The 27,935-nt window shown below is 44.2% G+C and overlaps 1 protein-coding gene across 2 annotated transcripts; it reads left to right on the forward strand.

Annotated features, from left to right (window-relative positions):
- The first annotated feature begins 989 nt into the window (after positions 1-989).
- On the forward strand, positions 990-27,411 carry OLFML1 (olfactomedin like 1). Of its 2 annotated transcripts, XM_030333322.1 has the most exons (4): positions 990-1,609; positions 3,714-4,002; positions 17,817-17,881; positions 25,653-25,747. In XM_030333322.1, exons 1-4 carry the CDS (start codon positions 1,484-1,486, stop codon positions 25,668-25,670), a joined length of 498 nt encoding a protein of 165 aa, XP_030189182.1. In that variant the 5' UTR covers positions 990-1,483; the 3' UTR covers positions 25,671-25,747. The 2 variants fall into 2 exon arrangements, with proteins under 2 accessions (XP_030189182.1, XP_030189181.1); XM_030333321.1 differs by lacking the exon at positions 17,817-17,881 and having other exon boundaries at positions 999-1,609; positions 25,653-27,411.
- The last annotated feature ends 524 nt before the right edge of the window (positions 27,412-27,935 follow it).

The raw sequence follows: 27,935 nt of genomic DNA on the forward strand, positions 1-27,935 counted from the left end.
GGTTCCAAGATGCTGGGCATGAGAAGTTTCTGAAAGAGCATTCCCACTTGGAGAAAGAGGCTGAGTCGGGCAGTGTTGTTTCTGAGGATTTAAGAGGAGGGGTCAGCAGAAGTTCACCTCATTTGGGGAATGGTTTAAAGATGGTTGTTGGAAATAGGAGGAATTAACCCTAGGGATGAGGAGTCATTGTTTAAGACTTTAGTGGTGAGGCACAGTTAGGGGCTAAGGTCAAGTGGAAGACAGGTAGAGAGGAACATCTATCCAATGGGGGCAGGGACTTGCAAGTACACCCTGGAAAGTCCTGTCTTTTGGTGTCTCTTGCAGGGACCAAATGCAAACCCAGGTCTTCTGACTCCTGGTCAGAGTTCTTCCCATGTCTCATAGATACCTCAACCCTTCCCACTTTGGTAGATGATTGAGAAAGAACCATAGGTATTCTGGACCCACCCATAGAAGGAGAGATTGAGATAATTAAAGGCCTGGACAGGAAAAAAAAAAAAAAAAAAAAAAAGGAGGATTTACCACTTTGCCCTTGGGATGTGATGTATCTTCAACAGGACCAGGTCCTGCAGGAGTTGCATCCTGTGAATTGCTGACCTGAACCTTCAGGAAGGAGATTCTGCTTCTAGAGATTGAGAAAACTCAAGGACTTCCTTACAGAGGAGTTCAGTGTCCCGAAGGCTTGGTTCTGGAAGCATCACTGTACAGATAGCTGTTGTTGTGTCCCTTATAAAATTCTTCTGAGCTCCATCCTCCGATTTTTCAGCTACCTGGGGCAGCCAGGCCTGTGGCTCATTGTATCTCTCTCCCCAAGGGGCAGTCAGCCCTGTGCCCTGGCTGTTCAGAGACAGGGGTGTCTCCAAGCTTTCGTTTTTCCTTGCTGTGCCTTTAAGAGCTGCAGGAATGCAAAGAGTCTGGAGGAGGGGTGGGGTCTCCCAACAGGACTTCTGGGAAAAGGATCCTGGGAATTTTTGCCAGAAACTAAACTGAAATTCCAACTCTGAGAAGTTGGGGGTGGTTTGGTTTGTGTTGGGTCAGGCCTGTGATTGGACTGCAGAATCCGCTAGGGAGGAGGAAAGCAGAAGAAAATGCAAGGAGCCAAGGAGAGGAGGAGGGTTGCCCTCCCCACCCTTACCCCCACCCCAGTGCACACTCACCCAGGCCTGCAAGAGGGTGCAGCCACTAGCCTGGAGAGGATCAGTGTGTGTGAAGGGTGATAATAACAGATGGACCCAAGGAACTCTCTACCCCACATCGACCTGCAAGGCCTCCAGGGGCCGGCTTGCCAACAGCTGGACTTGATCACTGGCTTGCAAAGTGAGATCACGCATCTGGTGGAATAACAAGCAGGCTTTGCTCTCTGGCTGTTTGTGGAGGATTTTCACAGCAGTGGCTAGAAAGTGGGAGACTGCTACCTGGACCCTTGAGTTTTCTTGGAGAAGCACAGCACAGGAGATTCCACCCCTGGGTGATTTGCAGGACAATGGTGGCCCTTCAGCAAGCATCTGCTTTCCTGGTTCTGTTCCTTGCAGCTCTCCTGCTCCCTCCACAGTGTGCCCAGGACCCAGCCATGGTGCACTACATCTACCAGCGCTTTCAAGTCTTGGAGGTAGGTGGCATCTGTGCACCTGATCCGGGGAACATGCCTCCCGGAAGTCACGTTATCTTACCCCTGTTTCCCTCTCTACTGGGATGCACTTTCCCCACATATATCATAAATACATTGCCAATATTACACTTGAGATTTTTTATCATCTAGTGGTTCAGAGAGCTGGCTCCAGAGCCCAGGCTGCACCACTCCCAAACTTTGAGCAGGCTTCACTTTGTGGTCTGATCTGACAGTTTTTCTCATCTGTAAAGTAGGGATGATAATAGAATTTATCTCCTATGGCTATTCTGAACATTGCCTGGCATGGCGGTAAATATTACAAAATGTTGTTATTATTCAATAGTTCCATTATTTAAATATGAAAATTAAAAATTTTGGTCACTTCTGGGGTGCCTGGGTGACTCAGTCGGTTAAGTGTTAGTCTTCAGCTCAGGTCATGATCTCACAGTTCATGAGTTCAAGCCCTGCATCAGGCTCTGTGCTGACAGCTCAGAGCCTGGAGCCTGCTTCCGATTCTGTGTCTCCGTCTCTCTCTGCCCCTGCCCTGCTCATGCTCTGTCTCTCTCTCAAAAATAAATAAACATTAAAAACAAAAAATAATTTAAAAATTTTGGTCACTTTTTATTCATATTTTATTATATCAGGATGATAGTAGATGTTAGTTTTCCTTTTGTCTTTTTATGATAAAATATTAGGCGACTGTAAAAAGTTATGGTATTATATCAAGAGGCTACATCTTAGCTCCTTTGCCAAACTGCACTCGGGTTTAGAAATGAGTAGATTTCAGGGGTGTCTGGGTGGCTCAGTCTGTTGAGCGCTGACTTCGGCTCAGGTCATGATCTCATGGTTTGTGAGTTCGAGCCCCACATTGGCCTCTGTGCTGACAGCTCAGAGCCTGGAGCCTGCTTCGGATCCTGTGTCTCCCTCTCACTCTCTGCCCCTCCCCCACTCATGCTCTGCCTCTCTCTCTCTCTCAAAAAAAAAAAAGAAAAGAAATGAGTAGATTTCAGCAGTGTTAGAGAGAAAGTGTTGGGGGTCCCCTTCCCCATGGGTTGCAGCTGCCACTTCACTAAAATTTGTAAAACCCACCATTTTTGCAGCACAGACAAGCTCCCAGCGACAAATGTAACCCTGTGCCCTAGCCTTTGGCATACCCCTGGCGTTGCCATTATTTCATACTCAATTGCCTTGCTTTTGTACAAGTTAAATTTTGATAAATTCTTTACCTTTTTCCAAAGACACTTTTTTTTCCAAAGACACTCTTGTTTCCAATATTTATTTTCTATATCTTCTTGAATATTTTTAAAGTCCAAATTAGTTGATGATCTGGTTAAGTAAAATAATTCCAAAGAGCAGGCTGAACGCATTTCCTAATGTCCAGCCAACCAGCTGAGGCTGGGGGCAGGGAACAAGATGGTCCCAGGCCATGGCCTCTTGCTGCTTGCCTTGCTTGCTCTTTCCTCAGACAGCTCCTCCCCAGGGTACCTCCTTGAAAGTGCCAGAATTAGGCTCAACCCTGGGCCCCCTGCATTTAGCACTAGCTTGCCCTGGGATTCCTGCAGGTTTCCCTCAATACCTGAAAAGTTTTTCTGCAGAAAAGGGTATAAAGTGCAGACACTTTGATTGCTATGAATGTGGATTTTTTAAAAGATGGGGATATGGTTCCTATAGATCTTCCCAACCTGGTCAAGACTTGGAGGGGAAGTCAAATCCCAGGTGGCAGTCACTGTTGACCAATGTGGACACTTACAAAGTAATACAGTTCTCATCCTGAGGGATTTTTAAAAATTTTTTTAACATTTATTTATTATTGAGAGACAGAGAGAGACAGAGCATGAGCATGGGAGGGGCAGAGAGAGAGGGAGACAGAATCCAAAGCAGGCTCCAGGCTCTGAGCTGTCAGCACAGAGCCCGACACGGGGCTTGAACTCACAAACTGCGAGCTCATGACCTGAGCCGAGGTTGGACACTTAACTGACTGAGCCACCCAGACACCCCTGATTATTTGTATTTTAAAAATATTTTTCTGCGAATGATAGCTATTTGTATTCTTGACCAATTTAAGTAACTAGCAATAATTTGAGAATTTATTTTCTGACTGAAGCAAGGACTGGAAAAATGTACCCAAGCAACGAGGGCATACATTCACGACTTCCAAGAGTTCTCAAAAAACCTATCCGTTATGCTGGGAAGATGTCAGACCTCCACCAGTGAGTATAGGAGTGCAGTGGCTAACCTGGCCCTGAGAGTCGAACGTGCCCAGCGCGAGATAGACTACCTGGAGTACCTGCGGGAAGCTGACATATGCCTGGAATCAGAGGACAAGACCCTGGCAGAAAAGCTCATCCAAGAGGCCGAAGAAGAGAAAAAGATCCGGACTCTGCTGAATGCAAGTAAGAGAACTATGTCTTTTACAGCCCTTGTAGGGACTCACATTCAGAGACACAGACTCGGCACAGATAGGGGTCTGGCCAGGTATGAGAGTAAGAACCAGATGTACAGTTTTGGGGGCAGGCTCTGGGAGGGAAACCTTACCAGGGAACAGGTGTCTGAAGGAAAAAGTCCTTCTCATAAAGCAGCTTTTCCTTTCATAGAGAGTTCTTAAAGCCCCCATAGAAGGTCAGGGCTTCAGTGTCAGAGGTCAGCTAGGGAAGCACATCTCCAGATAGACCTTGGTTTGGAAGAGGTGTGTGGTACCAGATCCTTCCAGGGAGGGTAGAAGGTTGGCAGATTCCCCCGGTGCCTTGAGAGTAGGCAGCGGCTGCTAATGTGCCAAGAGATAGTCTGAAATTGTAAATGGCATTGGTCAACCCTCAGGACTGAGTACTGCAGTGAATCATTACTGTGTTGTCAGGATGGTGATATCTAGGGGATTTGTCTTCCATCTTGGGATCCTGTTCAAATCCCTTCCAGGCCATTAAGAATAATGGTTGGGAGCTCAAATTATAATAACGAGTATCAAGCAAGAAAAACATAAGCGAGAAAGAAAATTTCCTGTGCATGAGTCCATTTTATTAAAACAATGAGGGAGACAAGTCACCCAGCTCAGAGTCTGTATTCTGATATGGTTTCACTGCAAATAGGAAAACTTCATTTATATGTTAATTGTGTCTGTCCCAAATGTGAGAAATTCCATCAGAGAAATAAGATAAAAGATGAGTGTCATCATTGTGCTAAAGGTTTCATATATCTTCTCAGTGTAATCCTGATAAGAACTCCATGGGTCATCATAAGACAGGTCTTCCTAAATGATGTGACACTTGATCTGAGTTTTTTTTTTTATTTTTTTAAATGTTTATTTATTTTTAAGAGACAGAGAGAAACAGATCACAAGCAGGGGAGGGGCAGAGAGAGAAGGAGACACAGAATCCTAAGTAGGCTCCAGGCTCTGAACTGTCAGCACAGAGCCCAACCTGGGGCCTAAACTCACAAAGCGCAAGATCATGACCTGAGCCAAAGTTGGCCACTTAACCGACTGAGCCACCCAGGTGCCCCTTGATCTGAGTTTTAAACAAAGTATTAGAGAAAAATGAGCAAAGGGTACGTGAGGTGAGGGCACAATGTACTGAAGGCATGAGAGTATAGAACACTTTGGCATGTAGGTCTGCAGATATGGCTGAGGGGAAGCTCAATGGGGCAGATGCATTTGCAAAACAAGATACAAGATTGTAGGGTTCAATGAAAGACCTTGCATGTGAAGCTCAGGCGTTTGAACTTGATTTGGAAAAATGATAGAGAACCACTAAACAATGTTCATCAGGGACATGACATGAAGGAAGAGGGCAAGACTAGAGAAAGGAGACCAGTGGGGGACTACTGTAGCAATTGGGGCAACAAGTGATGGTGTCTGCATTAGGTGTCATTGAGATAGAGAAGGGCGGATGGATTTGAGAGCCATTGAGAGTTGGAATCCACGTGGCTTGGGGACTCATAATTAAAGGTGAAAAATGCCTGAAAATGATGAGTCCAGGACACTTTCCGGATCTTTGACTTAGGTTTTGGGTGGGTGGTCTCAAACACGTTGAAATAAGAAACCCAGGAGGAATTTTGGAGCACTATTACTCTACTATTTGTTTTTTCAGAAAACTCTGAAATCTTCTAGTTCATTTATTTGCTCACTGCTTATTTTCTGCCTCTGCATCTAGAATGTTAGCTCTATATGATCCTGCACAATGCTGTGCCCCAGTGCCTAGAACAATGTCTGTGTTCAACACATATTTGTCAGTGAATAACTAAGTGAACAAATGAATGGATTGTTGGAGAGACTGTCAGCATGGACAGAGGAGTTATTAGGTTTTGATGGAAAGGAGAACAGAAGGCAGAGAGAAGGGTGCCTATCTATAATATGAAGCAGTTGATCAAGTTGGTTGAATGAGTAATTGATCCTTTTTGGCCTTGACATTATCTTGAGATGAATCATCCTCTGAGAGGGAGCAACTGGGGATAAACATGGGGTGAGAGAAGGAGGGAAAGGGTAAGGATGATCTAGGAGAGGATGAACAGAGACTGCCTAAAAAGCTGATGAGGAGGATTGGGTATTATTAATGTGCCTGAGCTTTCCTGCCAGGGGTCAGGCAGGACCCCAGTCCTGAACGGTGGTGCTAGATTAGATCCCTGAGCTGCTCCTGGTCCCTGGACTGGCTAAGCCCCTCAGTCCTTGGGGTTGCCCCTTTCTTCTCCAGCTAGAGCCCAGCAGAGGTCCTGATTCTGAACTTGCTGCTCTTTGAACCCTTATCATCTGCCTCATCCCTCAGACACTGGAGGCCTGAAATATTCCCTCTTCCATGGTGAGTGAAAACTTTCAACTTTTCAGAGATTGCTTCTTCCATGCCTGTTCCCTCTGGAGCCCTTGACTGATGATTCATTGGTTTAATATTCCACACTTTTGACCCCTACCCCTGGACGGGCCCTGTGCTACACAATAGGGATAAAGGTGTGAGCAGAACATGTCTGTCCTCTGAGCTTCCTTTCTTACTGCTCCTCTTGCCTCCGGTCTTGCCTCCTATCTGCTGTCACACAGACCTCCCCACAATACAAAATTAATCACATTACTCCTCTGTGTAGAACTATCAACACCAAAATTTCCATTCAAATCTCTTGGCCTTTTATATAAGAAAGGCCCTTTACGAAATGACTCAAGTTCATTTCTGGCTGCTTCTTCTCTCACACTTTACCCACATGCAGTTGCAATTAAATATATATTATATATTATAATATATATATTATATATATAGTTTTTCTTATTCCCCCTTTTTGACTCAAAAATGCTGTGAATTCTCTGTGAATCCCTTCTGCCAGGCAGATTGACCTCTGGTGCTCCTGGTGCAGCTCATTAAATCCTCCAAGGGAGCATTAATACTTTCAACCACACATATGTGTGTGTATTTATTCCTCAACCAGACCATAAACATACAGACATCTTCCTGTCTGTATTCACAGAGTCTAGATCAGCATGGCCCGTGGAGGAGGCTGTAAAAATTGTCCATAGAGGAGATACTGATGGCAGAGTCCCCTCAGAGCTTAGTTTAGGGGAAGACCAACCTGTAAACAACCACAGTTGTGTGATTAGTATTGACGTATTATTTTCAGAGTTTCTCCGCTCAAGAATAGACTTTTCTGTGTTTTGTATTCTGTGCCCATCCCCCACTTTTCCTCTTTTTGCCATTTCTTTTTTGTTTAAAAAAATTTTTTTTAACATTTATTTATTTTTGAGAGAGACAGAGACAGTGCGAGGTGGGAAGGGGCAGAGAGAGAGGGAGACACAGAATCCGAAGCAGGCTCCAGGCTCTGAGCTGTCAGCATAGGGCCCCATGCGGAACTCGAATTCAATGAACTGCGAGATCATAACCTGAGCAGAATTCAGATGCTTAACCGACTGAGCCACCCAGGTTCCCCTCTTTTTTTGCCATTTCTGTTAGTAACCATATCTATCTTAGTTTTCTAATGCTGAGTAACAAATTGCTGCAGATTTAGCAGCTTAAAACAAGGTACATTTATTATCTCAGAGAATCTGTGGATCAGGAGTTTCACCTCCCTTTGTTCAAGGCCTCGGGAGGGTACGGTCAAGGTATTAGCTGGGCTACATTCTCACCCAGAGCTCAGGGTCCTCTTCCAAGCTTGCTGAAGTTTTTGACAGAATTTGCTTTCTTACGGCTCTAAGAAAGCCTCGGCTTGTGTTGCCCATTGACATCAGCAGTTCACAATGTCATTGTTGCTTCTTCAAGGACAGAAGGAGAGTGTTTCTCTTCAGCCTAGTCCCTCTTAAGAATTTGTATGTGATATAAGCCAGGCCTACCCATAATAACCTTCTTTTGGGTTAGCTCAGAATCAACTGACTTGGGACCTTAATTATATCTGCAAAATCCCTCCACCTTTGTCTTGTTATGTAACCAAATCATGGGTGCTATCCTGTCATATTCACAGATGTCACACACAGCCAAGGGGAGGGGATACGCAGGGTACGTCCACCAGGGGAAGGAATCTTGGGGGCCATCTTAGAACTCTGCTTACCTGGTGCTCTAGTCCACTAGGCCTTGCTGGTGTCACTAATTACATGTATCGACTTTCTTCCTACAAGGCTCTGATCTTCCTGTCTTCTAACCTTGGCCAGAAGAGACTGAGCCAGCTACAGAGCTCCCACTAAAATCCTTAAGATTCATGTCAGCACCCTTGTGTGTGTTGGGAAACACCTTGGGATTACAGGCCAGGGAGGGTTTGTCACATCACAGGGTTTCATTCATACATATACACTGTCTTCTAAAGAGAGTTTCTTCAGGGGGCACCTGGGTGGCTCAGTCTGTTAAGCATTTGACTTCGGCTCAGGTCATGATATCATGGTTTATGAATTCGAGTCCCGTATTGGGTGAGCCCCACTTCTCTCTCTCTCTCTCTCTCTGCCCCTCATGGTATTCTCTCTCTCTCCCCTCCCTCTCTCTCTCTCTCTCTGCCCTCACACACTTGCGCCCTTTCTCTCTCTTAAAAAAAAAAAGAGAGAGAGAGAGAGTTTCTTTGGAAATCCCATAGGGAGAGAATGATGCAGCTTCTTTGGGAGATTCTACCCTGTGTCTCAGGATACTTCGAGAAAATTCTGACATCAGTCTAAAATGGTTTGCATTTATTCCTGGAATATTTCTCAGTCAACCAGAAAGGGTCAGATACTGGGGATGATAAATAAGATAGAATTGTTCTGTAATGAAGCCATTTCCTATAGAGCTGTTCTCAAGTCTTTGGGCTTTATTTAGAGACAATCCGCAAATGGTGTTCACGTGAGGGCAGCAATCCCAGGGATGTTTTGGGGTTAGGTCAAATTCTTAAATCTTAACTCCAACATGCACACTTTCTCTCTTCCTCTCTCCTTCACTCTCCATCTCTCTCTCTCTCTCTCTCTCTCTCTCTCTCTCTCTCTCTCACACACACACACACACACACACGTACACACACAGAATTTAGAATGTAATGACTGAACGTTGCTGTACACAATCCAACTTATATTTAAAAGTCATTCGAAGTCTTTGGCACTCTGTTATTAGTAAAAAGAAATTTTGCATTGCACTTGGCAACTTAGGGCAAAGCACATTGCCTCAGATACCCAGATTGAGAATTTATCTAGCAGTTTTTTGCAGATTCTGCAGGCTACATTCTTGTGTGGATAAGAGTATTAACCTCTTTTTAACTCGCAAATAGCTTGTGAAGAAAAATTCTAAAGGCAGTCAAAACAAGCCATTATAGCGGATTTTATTTTATTTCCTGTTTCAGCACAGCAACTTTTATTGGAAGGCCGCATGTAGGTGACCTCAAGTAACCCTCTCTCTCCTGAATTAAATAACTCCTATCTTTTGTTAGATCATGTTTCAAAAAGAAAATCTGTTGCTGCACATTTAAATGCCTGTGGGATCCATTCAGGTATTATAAATGTGCCTGCCCTATATTCAAAGCCATTAAAAACAAAACAAAAAAAAAACAAAAACAAAAAAAAACACCTGGCAGCCAAATAAAACATCTCTGTGAGTCAACTCCCAAGGTCCACTAGTTTGTGACACAGGGCACAAAACATTAAGAGAGGTATAACTCTAATTTGTGGCAATGTATTTACTATAAAGGAGGGGATTGAGAGTGTACACACAAGTGTAAGTGCAGGACAGAGAGAGAGGGAGAGAGAGAGAGAGAGAGAGAGAGTGTGTGTGTGTGTGTGCGCATGCACTTGTGTGCACACGCACATTTCTACCCAGAAGTTGCTGCAATATAGGGCCAGCAACACTAGAGATGTATATAATGTTTATCCTGGGCCGTCTCCGGCAGGGTTCCATAGGTCACCGTGCTGGGTCCAGAAGGGCCTATATACACAGCACTTCTTTTGTTTATCCATCTGGAAGGCCTGCAATCTAAGAAGATACCTCCAGTCCCATCACTATGGATACTAATAGACGGTCCCAAAGTTGTTTCAGCTGATGGCTTTTGGCTCCAGGTAGAGTGAGCACCCATTCACTCTCTCTATAACTCATTCATTTGCTCACTCATTCAGCAAATGTCTAGTGAATTCCAGGTCTCCGTTGGCATGGTGCCAGGCATCAGAGATGGGACATTGAATAGGGTAACATCCTTGTCCTCAGGAAGCTACAGCCAAGTGGGGAGGCCATCTAAACAAACCCGGGGTAACAGCCAGAGTGATGACTGCTCTCACCAGAAGCACAGGGGCAGGCATTGAGTAATTTAGCAAGGTCAGGGTTGCTGTGGAGATGGGCGGGGAGGGACTGTGGAATTTGGAAAGTAACCCTCAAGCCGAGTTTTAATAATGGAAAAGAACGATTTGAATGGAGAATAGAGTAGAGGCTGCTTCAAGCAAATGGAACAGCCTGCGGAAGCACAGAGGCCTAATGGCGCTTGGCATTCAGACCTCAGGTGGAGGAAGAAGTTGTGGAGAGCAGATGAGAGAACTGGGCAGGGGCTTCATGCTAAGCCAATCGACGCTTTCAAGCTATGAGAAATGAAAATAATGTGACTCATGGTAGCTAATATTTAGTGAGTGTTCATTAACTGAATAATCTTTAAGAATTTACCTTACTGGGTTATATCATCCAATTCTCACGGCACCCTTATGTATATGTATTATAGTTATCCCCCATTTTGTACGTGAGGAAATCAAGGCACTGAGAGGATAAGCAATCTGCCCAAGGTCTCACAGCCAGTTGATGCCAGAGCTGGGATTCAGACCAAGGCGGCTGACTCCTCCACATTCTAACCTCTCCCATCATGCTGTTGTGCTTAAGAGTGGTGAGCAGGGATGTGTCAGAGCTCAGACAGAGGTTGGGGAAGGTCATTCTGGCCACTGTGCATGGAACAGACTGGCAGTAGGGGAGGATGGGTGTACACAGAAGAGAGAACCAGGCAGGCCATCTCCAAGCCTGTCACGGAAGCACTCGAGGTAGGAGCCCACTGTTCCGAGACTCCGTGCCTGCACCCAGGAGGCCCAGCTTCTTGTGATCTCGTTGTGGGACACATATGAAGACCACGTCCCTCCCCTTGGTCACTGTTTGATGACGATTCTTACTCACAGATTACTTTAATTTTTTTTTAAATGTTTACTTTTGAGAGAAAGACAGAGACAGAATGCGAGCGAGGGAGGGGTAGAGAGAAAGGGAGACAGAATCTGAAGCAGGCTCCAGGCTCTGAACTGTCAGCACAGAGTCCGATGCGGGGCTCAAACCCACGAACCGTGAGATCATGACCTGAGCCAAAGTTGGACACTCAACCGACTGAGCCACCCAGGCACCCCACAAACAGATTACTTTAAATCATTCTTTTAAACCCTGGCCAAGAAGGGTCAAAAATTTTCCCCTACTTCCTTGGTTTTTAATTATTTGCCTTTCCTTCATTTACTTTATGTTTAAAATTTTTAGATTTTAAATTTTTATTTTTTATTTGCTTATTTTTACTTTTGAGGGGGGAGCAGGAAGGGGCAGAGAGAGGGGGAGACAATCTCAAGCAGGCTCCTCACTGTCAGCGCAGAGCTGGGTGCAGGACTCGAACTCACAAACCGCCAGATCATGACCTGAGCTGAAATCAAGAGTCTGACGCTTAACTGACTGAGCCAGGTGCCCCCATTTACATTTAAAATTAAAACACTCATCTCTGTGCCCCCATGAGTTAGCAGAAGAGTTCCACACACACTTTTCCTGTGCTAGAAATCTCAGAAGCATCTCTTTGGCCCTCATCTGACCAGTCACCCTATCCAGTACATATTTCCTTCTGAACATCCCTCAAATTTATTTTTTCCATCTGCACTTTTCTCTCATCATCTCTGGTCCTGATTACTGCAGGAGCCTGCTGACCAAGCTTCCTGCTGCCAGCCTTTCCCCGTTCCAGGGCTCTGTCCTATGTTGCCACCAGGGTTATATTGCCAGATTTACTGCATCATTGCTTTATCAACTTTGATGGTAACCACAACCTATGGGTTAACGCAAACCCCATAACATAATATAAAGAAAGCCCTCTGGAGCTCCTGGGTGGCTCAGTTGGTTAAACGTCTGACTTTGGCTCAGGTCATGATCTCACGGTTCTGGGTTCGAGCCCCGCGTCAGGCTCCGTGCTGACAGCTCAGAGCCTGGAGCCTGCTTTGGATTCTGTGCCTCCCTCTCTCTCTGTCCCTCCCCTACTCACACTCGATATCTCTCTCTGTCTCTCAAAAATAAATAAACATTGAAAAAAAATTAAAAAAAAAAAGAAAGCCCTTTACAACCTGACCCTGACCTAGCTTTCTTTAACTCTTTTGTTATTCTCCATGAAAGTGGCATCTTCTGATTAAATAAAAACTATGAATATCATATAGACTATATTTACTGTATTTACCTTTATTGTAAAAAGGTAGATAACATGCTAACAGCTGAACACATGAACTTTGAATGTTTCTCAGCCTCATCTTATGTCACTACTGCCTGTTCGCATCCTCTCAATGCTCTATGCTGTGTCTGATGTGCTATTCGGAAAGCAAAATATAGTTCATGCACCCCTACATTATTCATACTGTGCTTTCCAAGTCTATCACAGTGCCTGGAACAGAGTAGAAATCAATATTTTCTGACCTTGGGGAATAGTTTATTAGAGAGTGGAGGCAACTAATTGCCAAAGATTGTATTAAGCCCTTTGTCTGTTATGTTGCCCAAAACCCACCACACCCGTGCCAGGGAGATACAATTATGACTTCTTTTTAGATGACGAAACAATGGTGCTGAGTGTTTCACGCAGCCCCATCTTCCTCCCACGCTCTGGCTAGGAGCATGTTCCCCTGCCCTAGACACACTAGATTCATCTCAGCCTCTATTTCTGCTCTCCATCCCCCCACCCCCACCCATGTCAATTCTCTGTTGCCACAAGAATGCTGCAAAACAAACCACTTTATAACTTAGTGTGTTAAAACAATAATCATTGATTATTTCTTAGGAGTCTATAGGACAGCAGGGCCGTTCTGTTGGTCCGGGCCAGGCTTGGCTGCTCTTGGGTGGGTTCTTCAGTGGCACATTGCCCAGGGGATGGCTGGTTGAGGAGGGCCTCAGCTGGGATGGTTTGGGTCTCCTCCACATGGTCCCTGATCTTTCAGGAAGTGAACCTGGGCGGGCTTGTTCCCATGATAGAGGCAGACCTCTGAGGAAGGAGGCACAAGCCTACTAAAGGTCTGGTCCCTTGTACTGAATTCTTTGGGCCAAAGCAAGTTCCAAGCCTGGCTCTAGAGCCCACACCTCCACTAGAACCTCCAACAACATCTCATAAGGCAAAAGCCCAAAGGTCCTGATGCTCCTGGAAAGAGGCAGTAATCAAGATCAGTTTTTACGTATGCCAATTTCTATATGGAAGCAGTAAATTGCGCATTAGTGTGACTGATGATTTTGAGGCTGCTGCAAAGTTCAAGTTCAGGAGAGCAAGTCCTAGACTTTGAGACAGGAAGGATGAGAACAGGATGAAGTGACACTTATCTCACAGGAAGAATCTGTGGTACAATGTCAAAATGACTCTGTTTTCCAACCAAACAAATGGGAGAATGGCAGTACCACACCTAGAAACTAAGAACATTTCCATCTTTTTTAGTTTGGTAAGAATGTTACAGGAAGAAAATAAAGAAAAAAACACTATGCAAGAAAAACCCACAAGAACCAGCTCATTTTTGAAATGAACAATACACAAAAACAAAAATGTTCATAATTATAACCTTGGAATGCTTAAATGTTGCAACAGTCAGAAAATTGGTTCAAAATGGAGCTGTTTGATCGGAAATTCCTCAGAGACTGCCCACTTCAATGCCTCACTTCCCATGAATGTTGACCAGCCTGGACCCGCTAGGACAGCATTCTCAAACTTTCAGTTTCAGGAACCTTTTACACTTCTAAAAAGTTATTCAGGACCCCAAAGAATTTTTCTTGATGTAATTTATATCTGTTGACACTTACTGTATTCATAATTAAAATAGAAAAATTATAGTGTGTGCCAGATGGCTCTTTTAGGACAGACATACAACAGTAAAAACAACAGATTAGACAAAGCCTTGCCCTTGTGGGGTTTACATTCTATTGAGGGGAGTCAAATGATAAATATGTTAATGGACACATTTAAAGCATGTCAGATAGAAGATAATAAATACCATGGAAGAAAATCAGCTAAGGTGTGGAGGTTATGAGAGCTGGCCAATTCCAAAAGGAAGCATCTGAAGGAGTCTGGCTGTGTTGGATTCCAGCGAGAGGGACCCCACAGTGGAAGCAGGCCAGACTCACACTCGCATTCACACATCTTGCAGGCTTCCATCCGCTCCTGTGAAGTTCTCAACTTGATCTGGAGAACAGAGCCATGCAGGCTACCAGCCAGGTATCAAGTCTGTTTTCTTTCTCACAAGCTGCTGCTAATCACCAATAAAGGGAGGCTGTCAGGGTACGACACTGGGTACCATGGAATAGTTTGAAGTTAGTCTGGGAACCTAGAAAAACCTCTAATATAGATTTACTACAGACTTCTGTAGGACTCACCAAAACCAACATATGCTGTATGCCAGGCTCTTTTAAAGCCCTGGATTCACAGTCGTGCAAAGCCAAATCCTACTGTGGCTCACTCACTAAGTACCATTTCCCACAAGCCAGCCTTCCCTCTTTCCTGCCATCCATCTACCCAGGCACTCAAGAGTGTGAAATAGCACCTGCTCATGTCTGCCCATACCTCTTGCCATTCAAATCTGATTTCTAAGCTGGCATACCATGAGTTGGGATAGTAAGTTTGGACACTGACTAATACTGCATTCTCTGAATCAAATTGATTCCTGAGTTTTTGGACAGTAAGCAGTAAGAGATTAAATAGACAGGATATATGTAGTGGGTCCCAGGAGCTATGGATAAAAACAAATAAGACACAGCCCCTGTGTAAAGTGCTTGCTAGGAAACAGAGTGAGTAAGCAAATCCACTTCTGCACCAGAACTGCTCTGGGAGGCACCTGCACAGAGCGCTTGGGACGCACAAGGAGGAGCAACAGATATCTGCCCTGTAGGAGCCAGAGAATTTGGTTTTGAAGGACCAGTAGATGTATCCCAAGTGAGTGAAGGCAAAATATGGAAAGCTAAGGAAAAATATGGGTGAAGTCTAAGACTTGTAAGAGGTCATGGCAAGTTGGTGACCGGTGACCAGCCCAGTGTGGTGGGGAAGTGCCAAGAGGAGGTCAGATGAAGGACCTTGAGTGCCATGCAGAGATATCTGAAACTTATTCTGTAGCAGAAAGCATGAAACAGCCCTAATTTCTAGAAGAAATTAAGTCCATGCTGACAATTTCATTGTACTGACTGGCTCGAAGCTTTCCTAATTAACTGCTCATTTGAGAGCTTCCATCTTTGTCATCCAAGAGCCTGACGTTGTACTGTCACCCGATAGGTATTGACTAATGTTTATTAACCTGAATACAATCCAGGTGCTTAAAAAGTCAAGTTTCATAGCACAGAATTTCAAGAAGCAGTCAAAATACTCATGGTTTTATAGGAGTTCTCTTTTTTATTTTTTATTATTTTTTTAAATGTTTATTTGTTTTTGAGAGAGACAGAATGCGAGTGAGGGAGCAGCAGAGAGAGAGAGAGAGAGAGAGAGAGAGAGAGAGACATGCAGAATCTGAAGCAGGCTCCAGGCTCTGAGCTGTCAGCACAGAGCCCAGTGCAGGGCTTCAACCCACAAGAAGTAGGATCATAACCTGAGCCAAAGTCAGACACTCAAGCGACTGAGCCACCCAGGTGCCCCTGGCGTTCTCTCTCTCTCTCTCTTTTTTTTTTTTTTTTTAATGAATTCATCCCTGTTTTTCCCAAGCAAACCTGGGTTCCCTTCTCTGTTGCTCTCCTGTGCATTCCATCGCCCTTAGCCTTGAGGGCTCCCTCCATCTACCAAGTTGCTAAGACCTGACCCCTATTTTCCTAAGGTTTTCCCAAATCCTTACTCATTTTGCCATGTCCATCATTATTTGGATATCTCTGATCTGGATTATACCTACAGACTCTCTACCTGTTTCCCTGTGCCCCGTTTCCCACCCCTACCCCCAGTCCATTCTCCACCAACATCCAGACCACGTTTCTAAAACATAACCACAGGGGAGTTGCATCACTCCCTATAGAGGAACAAGTCTCACCAGGTCTGGAGAGTATTGCCATTAAATAAGGGAAAAAGTATTTTAAAAATTCAAAGAGTGTTATTTGTATATGAAATCACTGTGAGGCCTTGGGCCACACTCTGTCCTAATTGCCTGTCTCCAATTGTGCTTGAGGGAAAACCATAGATTTGCATTCTCTGATTTGCAGTTGGATCCTTCATTGTCATTGTCTCTGTTAAATAATTTGCATCTTTGTTGAGCTCAAAGCTTTTAAATGTATTTCTTCCTCAGCTCTTTTCTCCTGCTAATTATCTCTCTCTGAAGAAAAGCACTGAAGGGACTTCTAACTTATCCTTTTACTCAAACACTATATTTTCTCCAAATTCCAAAAAGAAGAGGAATTTATAAAAATCATAGACTATCTGCCCTGAAGAAACTCCAGGCTGAACTCCTCATTTTAAGGCTAGGATAGGTAAGGGCGGATTGACCAAAGGACTTTCAGGGAGACACATGGAGAACCAGAGACGGGGTTCAGAGCATTCAGGTCTCTGACTCCCAGTGCTGGGTTCCCTCTACAAAGGAAGGATCGGAGGAGCACAAGGGGCAGTTGTGTGTTTCTGCACTCTCACAACTGTCTCTGCCTAATCAAAACCATCTATCAACACTCTTCTTGTTTTGCTATTTCTCTAAGGATTCTGCATGAGAAAGGAGGAATAGGAGAAAGAAGAATGGTTGAATTAGTTTCTGCTGTATATTAAATGAACATTTTCTCACTCATGAGACATTGAATGTGCCTTGTTCTTAGCCATAGTCCCCCTCTGTAGCTGGGCTGTAAGCCTGCTGACTGTCCTCCTGTAGGGATGGGCCTGCCCTGGGGCTGGCTGGAGGGTTCCTGGTTAGCTCTGCCTCCTGGTGCACATTAAGTTAGGAGGACCTATAGCCATGTGACCTTCTAAGTAACTTATCCAAGCCTTTCTTTTCCTTTAGAAAATGGAGTTTGAAATATTTATCACTTAGGCTTATTGTAAGAACTAGACAAGTTGATGTAAATAAAGTTATCACCATACCAAGCACATTATGTGTATTTGTACATATTTATTAACTTCTCAAGGCTTTGTGCTTGTTCTCCAATCAGAAACAGTTTCTGAGCTTCTCTGGTGGCCCATGGACCCCTCCTCTTCCCCATTAAAGACATTTATGAGCAGTTGTAAACTTAAACCCCCATTCATTCATTCATTCATTCACCCTTCGTGATCACCAGAGAGTGTGAGAAGAGCAAAGCATCCGCAGGAGACAGACTCCGCTTGGGAAGCTGAGAAAAGGTACACTTCACCTGGCAGAGATGGGGCCCTAATAAACAGAACAACCCCCTCCTCCCTCTTCCAGCCACAGCCTGGAGCTGCCCCTACCCACCCACCCCCCACACCCCCCCCGCCCCGCCCCGCCCCGCCCATGCCCCGCCTCCCAGGCTCAGCCTGGTGAGGGGCCTTCTGTTAAGCAGTCCTGCAGCGCCTAAGGTTTAAAGTAGCTGGAGCAGCCTTCTCTGCCTTCCCCAGGGGGAATGCTTCCTGTACATTAATCCCCACTTATCTGTGGTTTTGCTTTCCACAGTTTCAGTGACTGCTGTCAACTGCACTTCAGAAGCAGATGATCCTCCTTCTGACGAACGTCAGAAGGTCAGTAGTAGCCTAAACGCTGTGTCCCAGTGCCTATGTCATTCACCTCACTTTATCTCATCACATGGGCATTTTATCATCGCACATCATCCTAAGAAGTGTGAGTACAGTACAGTACGATACTTTTGAGAGAGAGAGAGAGAGAGAGAGAGAGAGAGAACCACATTCACATAACATTTATTACAGTATATTGTTATAATTGTTCTATTATAATTGTTGTTAATCTCTACAGTGCCTAATTTATAAATTAAACTTTATCACAAGTGTCCATGTATAATGTATAGGGAAAAACATAGTATGTGTATATAGATATAGATGATATAGATAGATATAGATATAGATATAGATATAGATATAGATATAGATATAGATACAGATATAGATATATAGGCATCCCCTGGGGTCTTAGAACCTATCCCTCACAGACGAGGGGTGATGACTGTAACCAGGCTGAAGTAGACCCAGAGGCAAGGGGAAACAATCCCTCGGGCTGGCAAAGCATGTCAACAGGGGGATATGGTGGCAACTGATGGCTAAGAGATTTCTATAGCTTGTCCCAAAGTCTGTCCCTGGCCATGGTAGGGACCAGGCAAGGCCTCTGGGCATCTGGGAGCAGCCACTGATGACCTGACCTTGGAAAGGACTGACCTGCTGAGGCTCTGCTCTCCCCAGCTAGAGTTGCTCCCCACGCCCACTCCTGCCATATGCTCCTTGATAAGAACCTTGTCAGATTTTCAAATGAAATAATGGATTTGAAAGTATCTTAAAAGCTTTAAAGTACTTTACAAATTATTATTTACTTAAGACAGGCCTGTGGTCAGAACTCCAGATGCACAGTACTATGTAGGCCCTAGAAAAACATCTGTTTGAATGAATCTACTTCCCTCATTAATGCAATAGATATTTATTGAACCTACAAAGCACTGAGTTAGGCAGTGGCGGTACAAAAGTAAACATGAAGACAAAAGCCCTACTTTTGTGGAGCTTATAGTCTAGTGGGGGAGAAGGTCAATAAGCTAATAAAACAGATGACATAATTACAGAATATGACAAGTGATCTCAAGGAAATAAGAAAGATGTTGTAGTAGGTCATTTTAAATTTAGATGCAGTAGTCACAGGAAGCCCCTTAGGGAGATGATATTGAAACAAAGACTTGAAGGATGAGAGGAGCAGACTGTGGGAAGATCAAGGAAAAGAGTACCCAAGGCAGAAAGAATCACAAGTACAAAAGCCATGAGGCAGAGACAAACTTGACATGCTCCTGGAATAGCAAGAAAGCCAGTGTAATCACAACACAGTGAGCCGGGGCGGAGAGTGGAGGATACAGCTGCCATATCATGTAGGTAAGAGGTTAGGATTTTATTCCAAGAATGATAGGAGAATGGGTTTAACAGGTCAGCCACATAATTTATGTTTTTAAAAAGATTACTTCTATTGCTTTGTGGAGAGCATATTATAGGTAAGCCAGAGTAAAATCAGAGAGACAAATTAGAGACCACTGTAGTGGTCTAGGCAAGAGGGAAGAATTCAAGGAGTACAGGGATGAATGGTGGGAAGAGGAGGAAAGAAATATATTTGAGCATTAAAAAAATTGTTTTTAATATTTATTTTTGAGACAGACACAGAGAGACAGAGAGAGAGAGAGAGACAGAGCGTGAGCAGGGGAGGGGCAGAGAGAGAGGGAGGCACCGAATCTGAAGCAGGCTCCAGGGTCAGAGCTGTCAGCACAGCGTCTAACGTGGGGCTCGAACTCACAAACCATGAGATTATGACCTGAGCTGGAGTCAGAGGCTCAACTGACTGAGCCACCCAGGCGCCCCTTGAGCATTTTAATTTAAGTATAACATAATTTAAAGATTAGTTTTACTATCAGAACTTGGTGGTGGTGGGAAGATGGAGAGAAAGGAGTTAAGAATGACTTCTAGGGGAGTCTGGGTGGCTCAGTGGCTTGGTTAAGCTTATGACTTTTTTTAAAAAATTTTGTTAACAAAAAAAATTTTTTTTTAATGTTTACCCATTTTTGAGAGAGAGAGAGAGAGACAGACAGACAGACAGACAGGCCATGAGCTGGGGAAGGGCAGAGAGAGAGAAAGAGGGAGACACAGAATTCAAAGCAGACTCCAGGCTCTGAGCTGTCAGCACAGAACCTGATGCGGGGCTCAAACCCACAGACCGTGAGATCATGACCTGAGCCGAAATTGGCCACTTAACCAACTGAGCCATCAGGAGTCCCCCAACTCTTGATATCAGCTCAGGTCATGATCTCACAATTGTGACATGGAGCCTCACATCAGGCTCGGAGCCAAACGTGGAGGATTCTCCATGCTGGGCACAAGAATCCTCTTAGGATTTTCTCTCCTTCTCCCTCTGCCCCTTCTCCCCTTCGGAAAAAAAAATTACTTATAGATAAGAAACTTTGTTGATGGTTTTTGCTTAAAATGGGAAGAGTAGGGAGAAAAAGAGTTTGGGATATAAAAGCAAGGGTTCTATGTTGAACAGGTTAAGTTTGAAGATATCCAAGTAGGGCTACTGAGCAGGCAGTTGGATAAGTGGGTTTGGGACTTAGTAGACATCCTGATAGGATATCATTCCAGAGACAACTTCAGAATTTATCATTAATTAGAATTGAAATGGTATGCAGAGCCATGAGATAGAATGAGGTGGTTCAGAAAGTGATTACAGACAGAAGGGGTGTGAGGACAAAGCACTTATGGGTGGGAGAGGAAAAGAAACCAACAATGGATGCAAAAAAAAAAAAAAAATCCAGAAAGATGGGAAGACAAACAAGAGGAAGGGTGTTCCAGAATCCACACAAAAGAGTTTCAAGGGGAGGTAGCAATCAAGTAATCAAATTTTGCTAAGAAGTTGGTTAAGATGAAAACTGAGAATTGACCCTTGGATTTGGCAACATGGAGGTTGTTGGTGACCTTGAGAAGAACTGATTCTGTGGCATAGGCAGGGAAGTTTAGATCAGTGAGAGCCTGAAGTCTGATTAGAATGGCTTAGGGCATAATTGGAGGTGAGGAAGTTCCTCCTTTGAGGAGTTTTATTATAAAGTGCAAGAGAGAAATGGGCACATTAGAAAGTGAAATAAGAGGCAAGATCTTCATATGAAAGTAAGGAGGGTATGATGAAGGCTTGAGGAGGGAAGAGAAGGTATAATAATAGTGGATGGTGAATTGATTAAGGAACTGTGGTAAGATGGCTGGCCAAACAGCTGGCAGAACAAGCAGTTTGCTGAAATGCTTGCTTACCTCAGAATCTCTGGGACTTCTCTGGGTATGCACCTCTCTTCTTTGTGTCTAGTTTCTCTTCCTTCACCCTGTTTCTGTCCTCTGACTCTAGATAGTCCCCAGTTGTCCTGCAGAACCCAAACATTTATTAAGAAGAAAATGACAACCCATGAGCCCATCCAGCTTCTTATACCAAAGCCTTTGCAAAGACTTGAGCGAAACCCCAGAGAGCTCAGTTGTCCCAGAAAGATTGTTATACACCTGTAATTCCACTACAAAATGCTCCAGGAGTCAAGGAGAGAGGCCCATACAGCTCCTGTCCCACCCATGATACAGACCTCAGCAGGGTTTGAGGGATACCTGCAGGATTCCTCATGCTTTTAGTAAGCCACCACTCTCTATCTCTGTAACTCTGTAGACTGTCTAATGGTGCAGTCCCAACAAGTTCATCATTAGAGCTGATGACTCAGTCCTAATGGGTCCTGAAATGACCAGTGGAACTAATTTCATCTTGGCCCATATCCCTCTTTAGCTTGGACACCATGAGAATTCCAAAACATGAAGGTCATCTGGAAGATAGCATATTTAAGGGCCAGGTCGAAATGGCTCACACCACTTCTGTCCACATCTCTTTGGACAGAACACGGGTCAGTGGATGCAGCCTAACTACAAAGAAAGCTGAGAATATAGAAGTAGGGAAGAGGAAAATGAAATGGCATTTGGTGAACACAGATACTGTCACTGCCATAAGCAGAGAAGAAGCAAGTAGGAGGCACACACAGAGACTGTAGTGACACAAAGATCAAGGGCAAAGAAATCTTCAAGAAGAAGGAATTAATCAATACCATCATTCTATGGGAAGATCAAGTAAGATATGAACGTAAAGGTCTGAGTTTTCAGTTTGGAGGTCCCCAGTGACATTATGGAGGGTGATTTCTGCAGAGTTATTTTGAAGTGAAAGATGGGAGGTGAAGAAGTAGATCCAGAGAACAAACTGTTCTGGAACAGAAACTATGTAAAATGACAGAAAGAGTGAAGTAACTAGAAAATGATGCCTGAGGGAGAATTGTTTTTTAATATAGGCAAAGTGTTTACAAGCTAAGGAACTAGCCATGAAGGAGAAATTAAAGATAACAGAAAGGAGGCAATTCATTGAGGGAATCAAGAAGAAGCCAGGAAAGAGTGAGATCAGAGCACAAGTGAAAGAATTAGTCTTGCACAGGAGGAATGATGTGGCCTCTTCTAAGATGTGTGGGAGCATAGCAAGGGTAGGAACAACTTAAGAGAAGTTTATAAGCGAGGGACAGAGGTGGAGGCACTTCATGTCCGGTGGTATTTATTTTTGCAAAGGAATTAATCTGCTGTTGGTGAAGAGACTGATGGGGTAGAGTGTGAGTATATGGGGGTGGGATTTAAGATACCTGCTATGTGGAAGATAGGGGACTAACCATGGAAAGAGCAGTATGTACTTAGGGCCCAGCTGAGGATGGAGATGCCGTATGTGCAGGGGCACCTTTGGGAGATCTTCTCCACCACACGCAACTCTCTGGGACACAGCCAGAGGTTTGGATTCACTGGGCCACGGATTTTTGTAGAGTGCATATTGTGGAATAACTAGGGGGGTAAGCATGCTAGTGAGAGAGGTATTACAGTGGTCCAGGTTGGATAGAAAAGGAGGCTGACAGCCTGGGAGAAAGCAGAGGTCAAGGGACTCCAGGGCCCAGGGAAATGGAAGAGCAAAGGGGGTAAGAGCAAAGAGGTGAGAAATGGAAAGGCAAAGTGTTGTTGCAGAGGGTAGGATAGTAGAATTTTACATTTCTCATAGGGAACAGTTCCAGGGGATGGGGGTGGGGTGGGGATCCAGAGTATGGACATGGAGGGTTGCTAAAGTAGGTTGAAAGCAAGGTGCTGTGGAGCTGAAGAGGTTGGAAGTGCTCAGGTTCCTAATGCATATGGGTAGTGTCCTGGAGAGCTCTCAGTGATTTAGACTAGAAGGAGTTGATAGCATGAGATACAAAGAAGGAAGGTTTTTTTTTTTTTTTAAGTTTATTTATTTATTGCAGGGGTGGGGGTTGTTGCCGAGAGTGGGAGAGAGAGGATACCAAGCAGCCTCTGCACTTGATCCCAGAAACTGTAAGATCGTGACCTGAGTCGAAATCAAGAGTCCAACGCTTAACCGACTGAGTCACCCAGGCACCCCAAGAAGGGAGGGTTTTTGCATGAAGGAAAGTAGAAAAGCTGGAAAAATGTAACCCCACCTTTTTTTTTTAACTTCATCTTCCTCCACCTATTTTAGACCCTTATGATCCTGTTTGGATTATAGAAATACTCTCCTAATTGGTTTCCCTGATTTTGGTTTCCCTCCCATGTATCCATCATACACACAACTGCCAGCTTAATTAATCTTGACCAGGATTCACTCTTGCTCAAAAACTTCAGTAGCTCTTCACCTGCCTATACAATAAAATCTATATTCTTTAGCCCCACCCTCAGTGTTCCAGGCACAGAGCTGGTTTCAATCGATTTTGTTTTATGCATCTAGTTTGGGGCAAGAGCAAGTATGTAGTTTATACTGGGTTAAACCCTGCACTACTTTCCTAACACTGATCCTGAAGGACTTTCCCAAATGTGGTTTTGTTAACTGTAAAGAATGTTATTCCCAACCATCTCTGAATGGCATCCTTCAAGGGTCAATTCAAATACACATTATCCCCTTCCTTAAATGACAGCACCATTCTCTGTCCTTTTGTAAAAAATTCACTTTAAACTTCATATTGTAGTTAGGTGCCTATTAAGCAAGAACCATTCTTGATTTATCACTGTACCTCAGCATATTGTACCCCATAACACCTATCTCAGTAACTTGTCTTTTGGAGGTATCCATTGTCTGCTGACTGACCAAATGCGTGCATTCATATAAATAAGTGGATGGATGAATAGAGTTCTTATAAAGTTCTAGTAGTATTAAGGGCCAGAATCCTTCACTAGAAGGTGATCTCTTCAAGGTTTAAGATTGATATTATATATATTTTTTATTCTCAATACTTAGTTAACATGGTTCTGGGAGATTTGTAAGCTAAGTACACAGTAGATACCCAGTAAGATCTTTGCAAATGGAATTGAACTAGGTGGCTTCACACCTAAGTGATTCTCACTGTGTCAACCCCAAGAAAGTGAACAGGGTCTCTGACCCAGCAAATAGCTGTTTATATCCTGACTTGAATAAAATGTGGACTCTTATAATTCGACAGCAACTCCCTTAACAGAGACCCATTTATTCATTTAATTCTTTGATTCTTTGAACCATACTATAAATTGTGATTGATTTATGTGTGATAACTTTATTCTAGACACTGAAGGGGAAAAAAAGCAATCAGTGAGAACAGACACATGAAAAGATGCTCAACATCACTAATCATCAGGGAAATGTAAATCAAACCCACAAAGAGCTACCACCTTACATCTGTCAGAATGGCTAGTATCAAAAAAGACAAATTACAAGGATGTGGAGTCAAAAGGAACCCTCGTGTGCTATTAGTGGGAATGTAAATTGTTGTAGCCACTGGAAAACAGTAGGGAGGTTCCTCAAAATAGAGATACCATAATCCAGTAATTCCACTACTGGGTTTTTACCCAAAAATACCAAAATGCACTAAATTTGAAAAGATATGTGCATCCCTGTGTTTACTGCATCATTATTTACAATTGCCAAAACACAGAAGCACTTAAGTGTCCACCAACAGAGAAGTGGATAAAGAAGATACGGTATATAGACAATGAAATATTATTCTGCCATAAGAAAGAAAGGAATATTGCCATTTGGGACAACATGGATGGACCTAGAAGGTATTATGCTAAGTGAAATAAATCAAAGAAAAACAAATACCATATGATTTCATTTATATATGAAATCTTAAAAATAAAAAAAGCAGAAACAGACCCATAAATACAGAGAACAAACTAGTATTTGGGGTGCGGGGGGAGAGGGCAAAATGGGTGAAGGGGAGTGGGAGGTACAGGCATCCAGTTAAGAAATTAATGACCAGGCATCATGGGGCGCCTGGGTGGCTCAGTCCATTAAGCGTCTGACTTCAGCTCAGGTCATGATCTCATGGTTTGTGAGTTTAAGCCCCACATCAGCCTCTGTGCTGACAGCTCAGAGTCTGGAGCCTGCTTCGGATTCTGTGTCTCTTTCTGTTCTTCCCCCACTCATGCTCTGTCTGTCTCTCAAAATAAATAAAGAATAAAAAAATTAAAAAAAAAAAGAAATTAATGTCATGAGTATAAAAGGCATAGACAGCATAGGGAATATAGTCAATGGTATTGTCATAGGGTTGTATGGTGACAGATGGCGGCTACACTTGCTGTAAGCAAGCATAACGTATAGACAAGTTGAATCATAATATTGTACACGTGAAACTAATGTAACATCGTGTGTAGACTATGCAACAATAAGCAGGGAAAAAAAAGAAATCTGTGAGAAAAGCAGACCTGTCATGTTTACAAAGTCTCTCTCCTTTTTCTCCTGTTTTGCCAGGCTGTGACAACATGTTGATGGGCATAAAGTCTCTGAAAATAGTGAAGAAGACTATGGATACACATGGCTCTTGGATGAAAGATGCTGCCAGCAGTTCCCAAAAGGTTTATTTCCTAATCGGATCCAGAAACAAAACTCTGTGGGAATTTGCAAACATGCGGGCATTCATGGAGGATAGCACCAAGCCAGCCCCACGGAAGCTCATCCTAACGCATTCCTGGCAGGGAACAGGCCAAGTGATCCACAAAGGTTTTCTGTTTTTTCACAACCAAGGGACTCTCAATGAGATAATCAAATATAATCTGCAGAAGAGGACTGTGGAAGATCGAATGCTGCTCCCGGGAGGGGCAGGCCGAGCGCTGGTCTACCAGCACTCCCCGTCAACATACATTGACCTGGCTGTGGATGAGCATGGGCTCTGGGCCATCCACGCAGGGCCAGGCATCTCTGGCCATTTGGTTCTCACAAAAATTGAACCTGGCACACTGGGAGTGGAACACTCATGGGACACCCCATGCAGAAGCCAGGATGCCGAAGCCGCATTCCTTTTGTGTGGGGTTCTCTATGTGGTCTATAGTTCTGGTGGCCATGGCCCCCATCGTGTCACTTGTGTCTATGATCCGCTGGGCACTATCGGTGAGGAGGATCTGCCCAAACTGTTCTTCCCCAGGAGGCCGAGAAGTCATTCCGTGATCCATTACAACCCCAGAGATAAGCAGCTCTATGCCTGGAATGATGGAAACCAGATCATTTACAAACTCCAGACAAAGAGGAAAGCAACCTCTGGAGTAATGCGTTTACAGCAAGGAGGAAAGGCACTGTGGCTGTGGACACTGCTCTCCAGGACATTGAGGCCACAGCCCCTTTATACTATCATGTCCCTCTGATCACAGACAGGCATAGGGTGTAGAAGCAGGCTTGCATATGCATCCTTCCCCGGATGTTATGGCCTGAGGTGTTTTCCAAGACCTTAGATGAGAGTCTGTCATTCAGACATTTTCTACTTCCATCACCCGTCCAAACCTCCGGGCTCTCTAGGCCTTCCACATTCTGATCCAGCTTACGTCCATCCTTTTCTTTGCTCCCCTCAGCCAGCAATTAGAAATGAAGGCCACTGCCTAGTACTCCTGGCTTCCTTCCTGGCCTTTCCTGAAGCTCTTTCCTCTTTCATAAATACCTGTCGATATTCTTCCATCTGTCAGTGCCCCACTAAAGTACAATCTTTTCCTGATGTTGAATCTCCACTTGCCCTAGTTCTGCCCCGCCACCAAGCTAAGTAGATAAAATAGTGAAGCAAAACCATTCACATGTGAATACCACTTGCTGGTTACAAAGTGTTTGCACCTATGTACGTCATTTAATCCCCATCCCATGTCTTCTTCTGAGACATACAGAAGTCTTTATAATTGCCAGCTTAGAGATGAGAAAAGTTGAGGTGAGCCAAAGTAACACAGCCACAAAATGAAAATAGGGCTAGAAAATAGTCTTTCCATTGCCCAAGGAAGCATTGAATATGTGTGTTTGTTCACCCAACCTTTTGTAAGCAATACGTTCATCATTTCATCCTAAAAATAATGATCTGCCCCCTTTGGCCATTTTTCATGTCTGCACAAGACATTCCTATAAGCCCTTCAAAAGCTACTTCCCCCAGAAAACCAGCCTAAGGGTGAGGACCCCCGCTGTAGCCTCATCTTGTTTTGCCTTCCCCTGTGTCTCTTTTCTTGCTAGAAACACAATAAAACTGACACGAAGCAAATAACCCTCATCAGGTTATATTTGCCTACGTGCCCTCAGCATACAAACTCTCAGGAAGTGCTGTCTGTGCTGGGATTCCCTGTGAAGCTCCCCAGCACACTGAGGCCCTTGGTAAAGATTCTGGAATCTGGATGGAAGCCAGGTAGCAGGCAAGCGGTTCCCTCTCACAGCAGGCATGCCAAGTGGCACAGGTGACAGAGGGCAGCTGTGCCTGTCCAGAGGGGCTTCTTCAAATCTTTCCCACGCGTTTGTCCAATTCAGCCTAGTGTGGGTCACAAGCTCAGGCTGTGGTGCCGGTCTGTGTCATGTGCTGAGGCCTCTGTCTTTCCAGGTTGGTCACATGAGAGGGTTGGCTTTGTGTGCCTGCAGCTGTTTTGCCAACTCTGCCAAGCTCAGGGCGGGACTGTAGGCAATGAAGAGACGTTCCCCCCCGCCCCCCATAGCATCTAAGTAGATCTCTGGCAGAATGGAATCACTCACCCCATGCATACAGCACAATTATCCACAGTTCTGATAGATACAGAGCCC

Source organism: Lynx canadensis, chromosome D1, assembly GCF_007474595.2.
Source record: "Lynx canadensis isolate LIC74 chromosome D1, mLynCan4.pri.v2, whole genome shotgun sequence".
Lineage (NCBI taxonomy): Eukaryota > Metazoa > Chordata > Mammalia > Carnivora > Felidae > Lynx > Lynx canadensis.

Excerpts from the sequence above, each read along its gene's own strand:
- OLFML1 (XM_030333321.1), top strand. The coding sequence starts at position 1,484 with ATGGTGGCCCTTCAGCAAGCATCTGCTTTCCTGGTTCTGTTCCTTGCA. Across the intron at positions 1,610-3,713 it reads AGCGCTTTCAAGTCTTGGAG|CAAGGACTGGAAAAATGTAC; the intron begins GTAGGTGGCATC and ends TTCTGACTGAAG. Across the intron at positions 4,003-25,652 it reads CCGGACTCTGCTGAATGCAA|GCTGTGACAACATGTTGATG; the intron begins GTAAGAGAACTA and ends CTGTTTTGCCAG.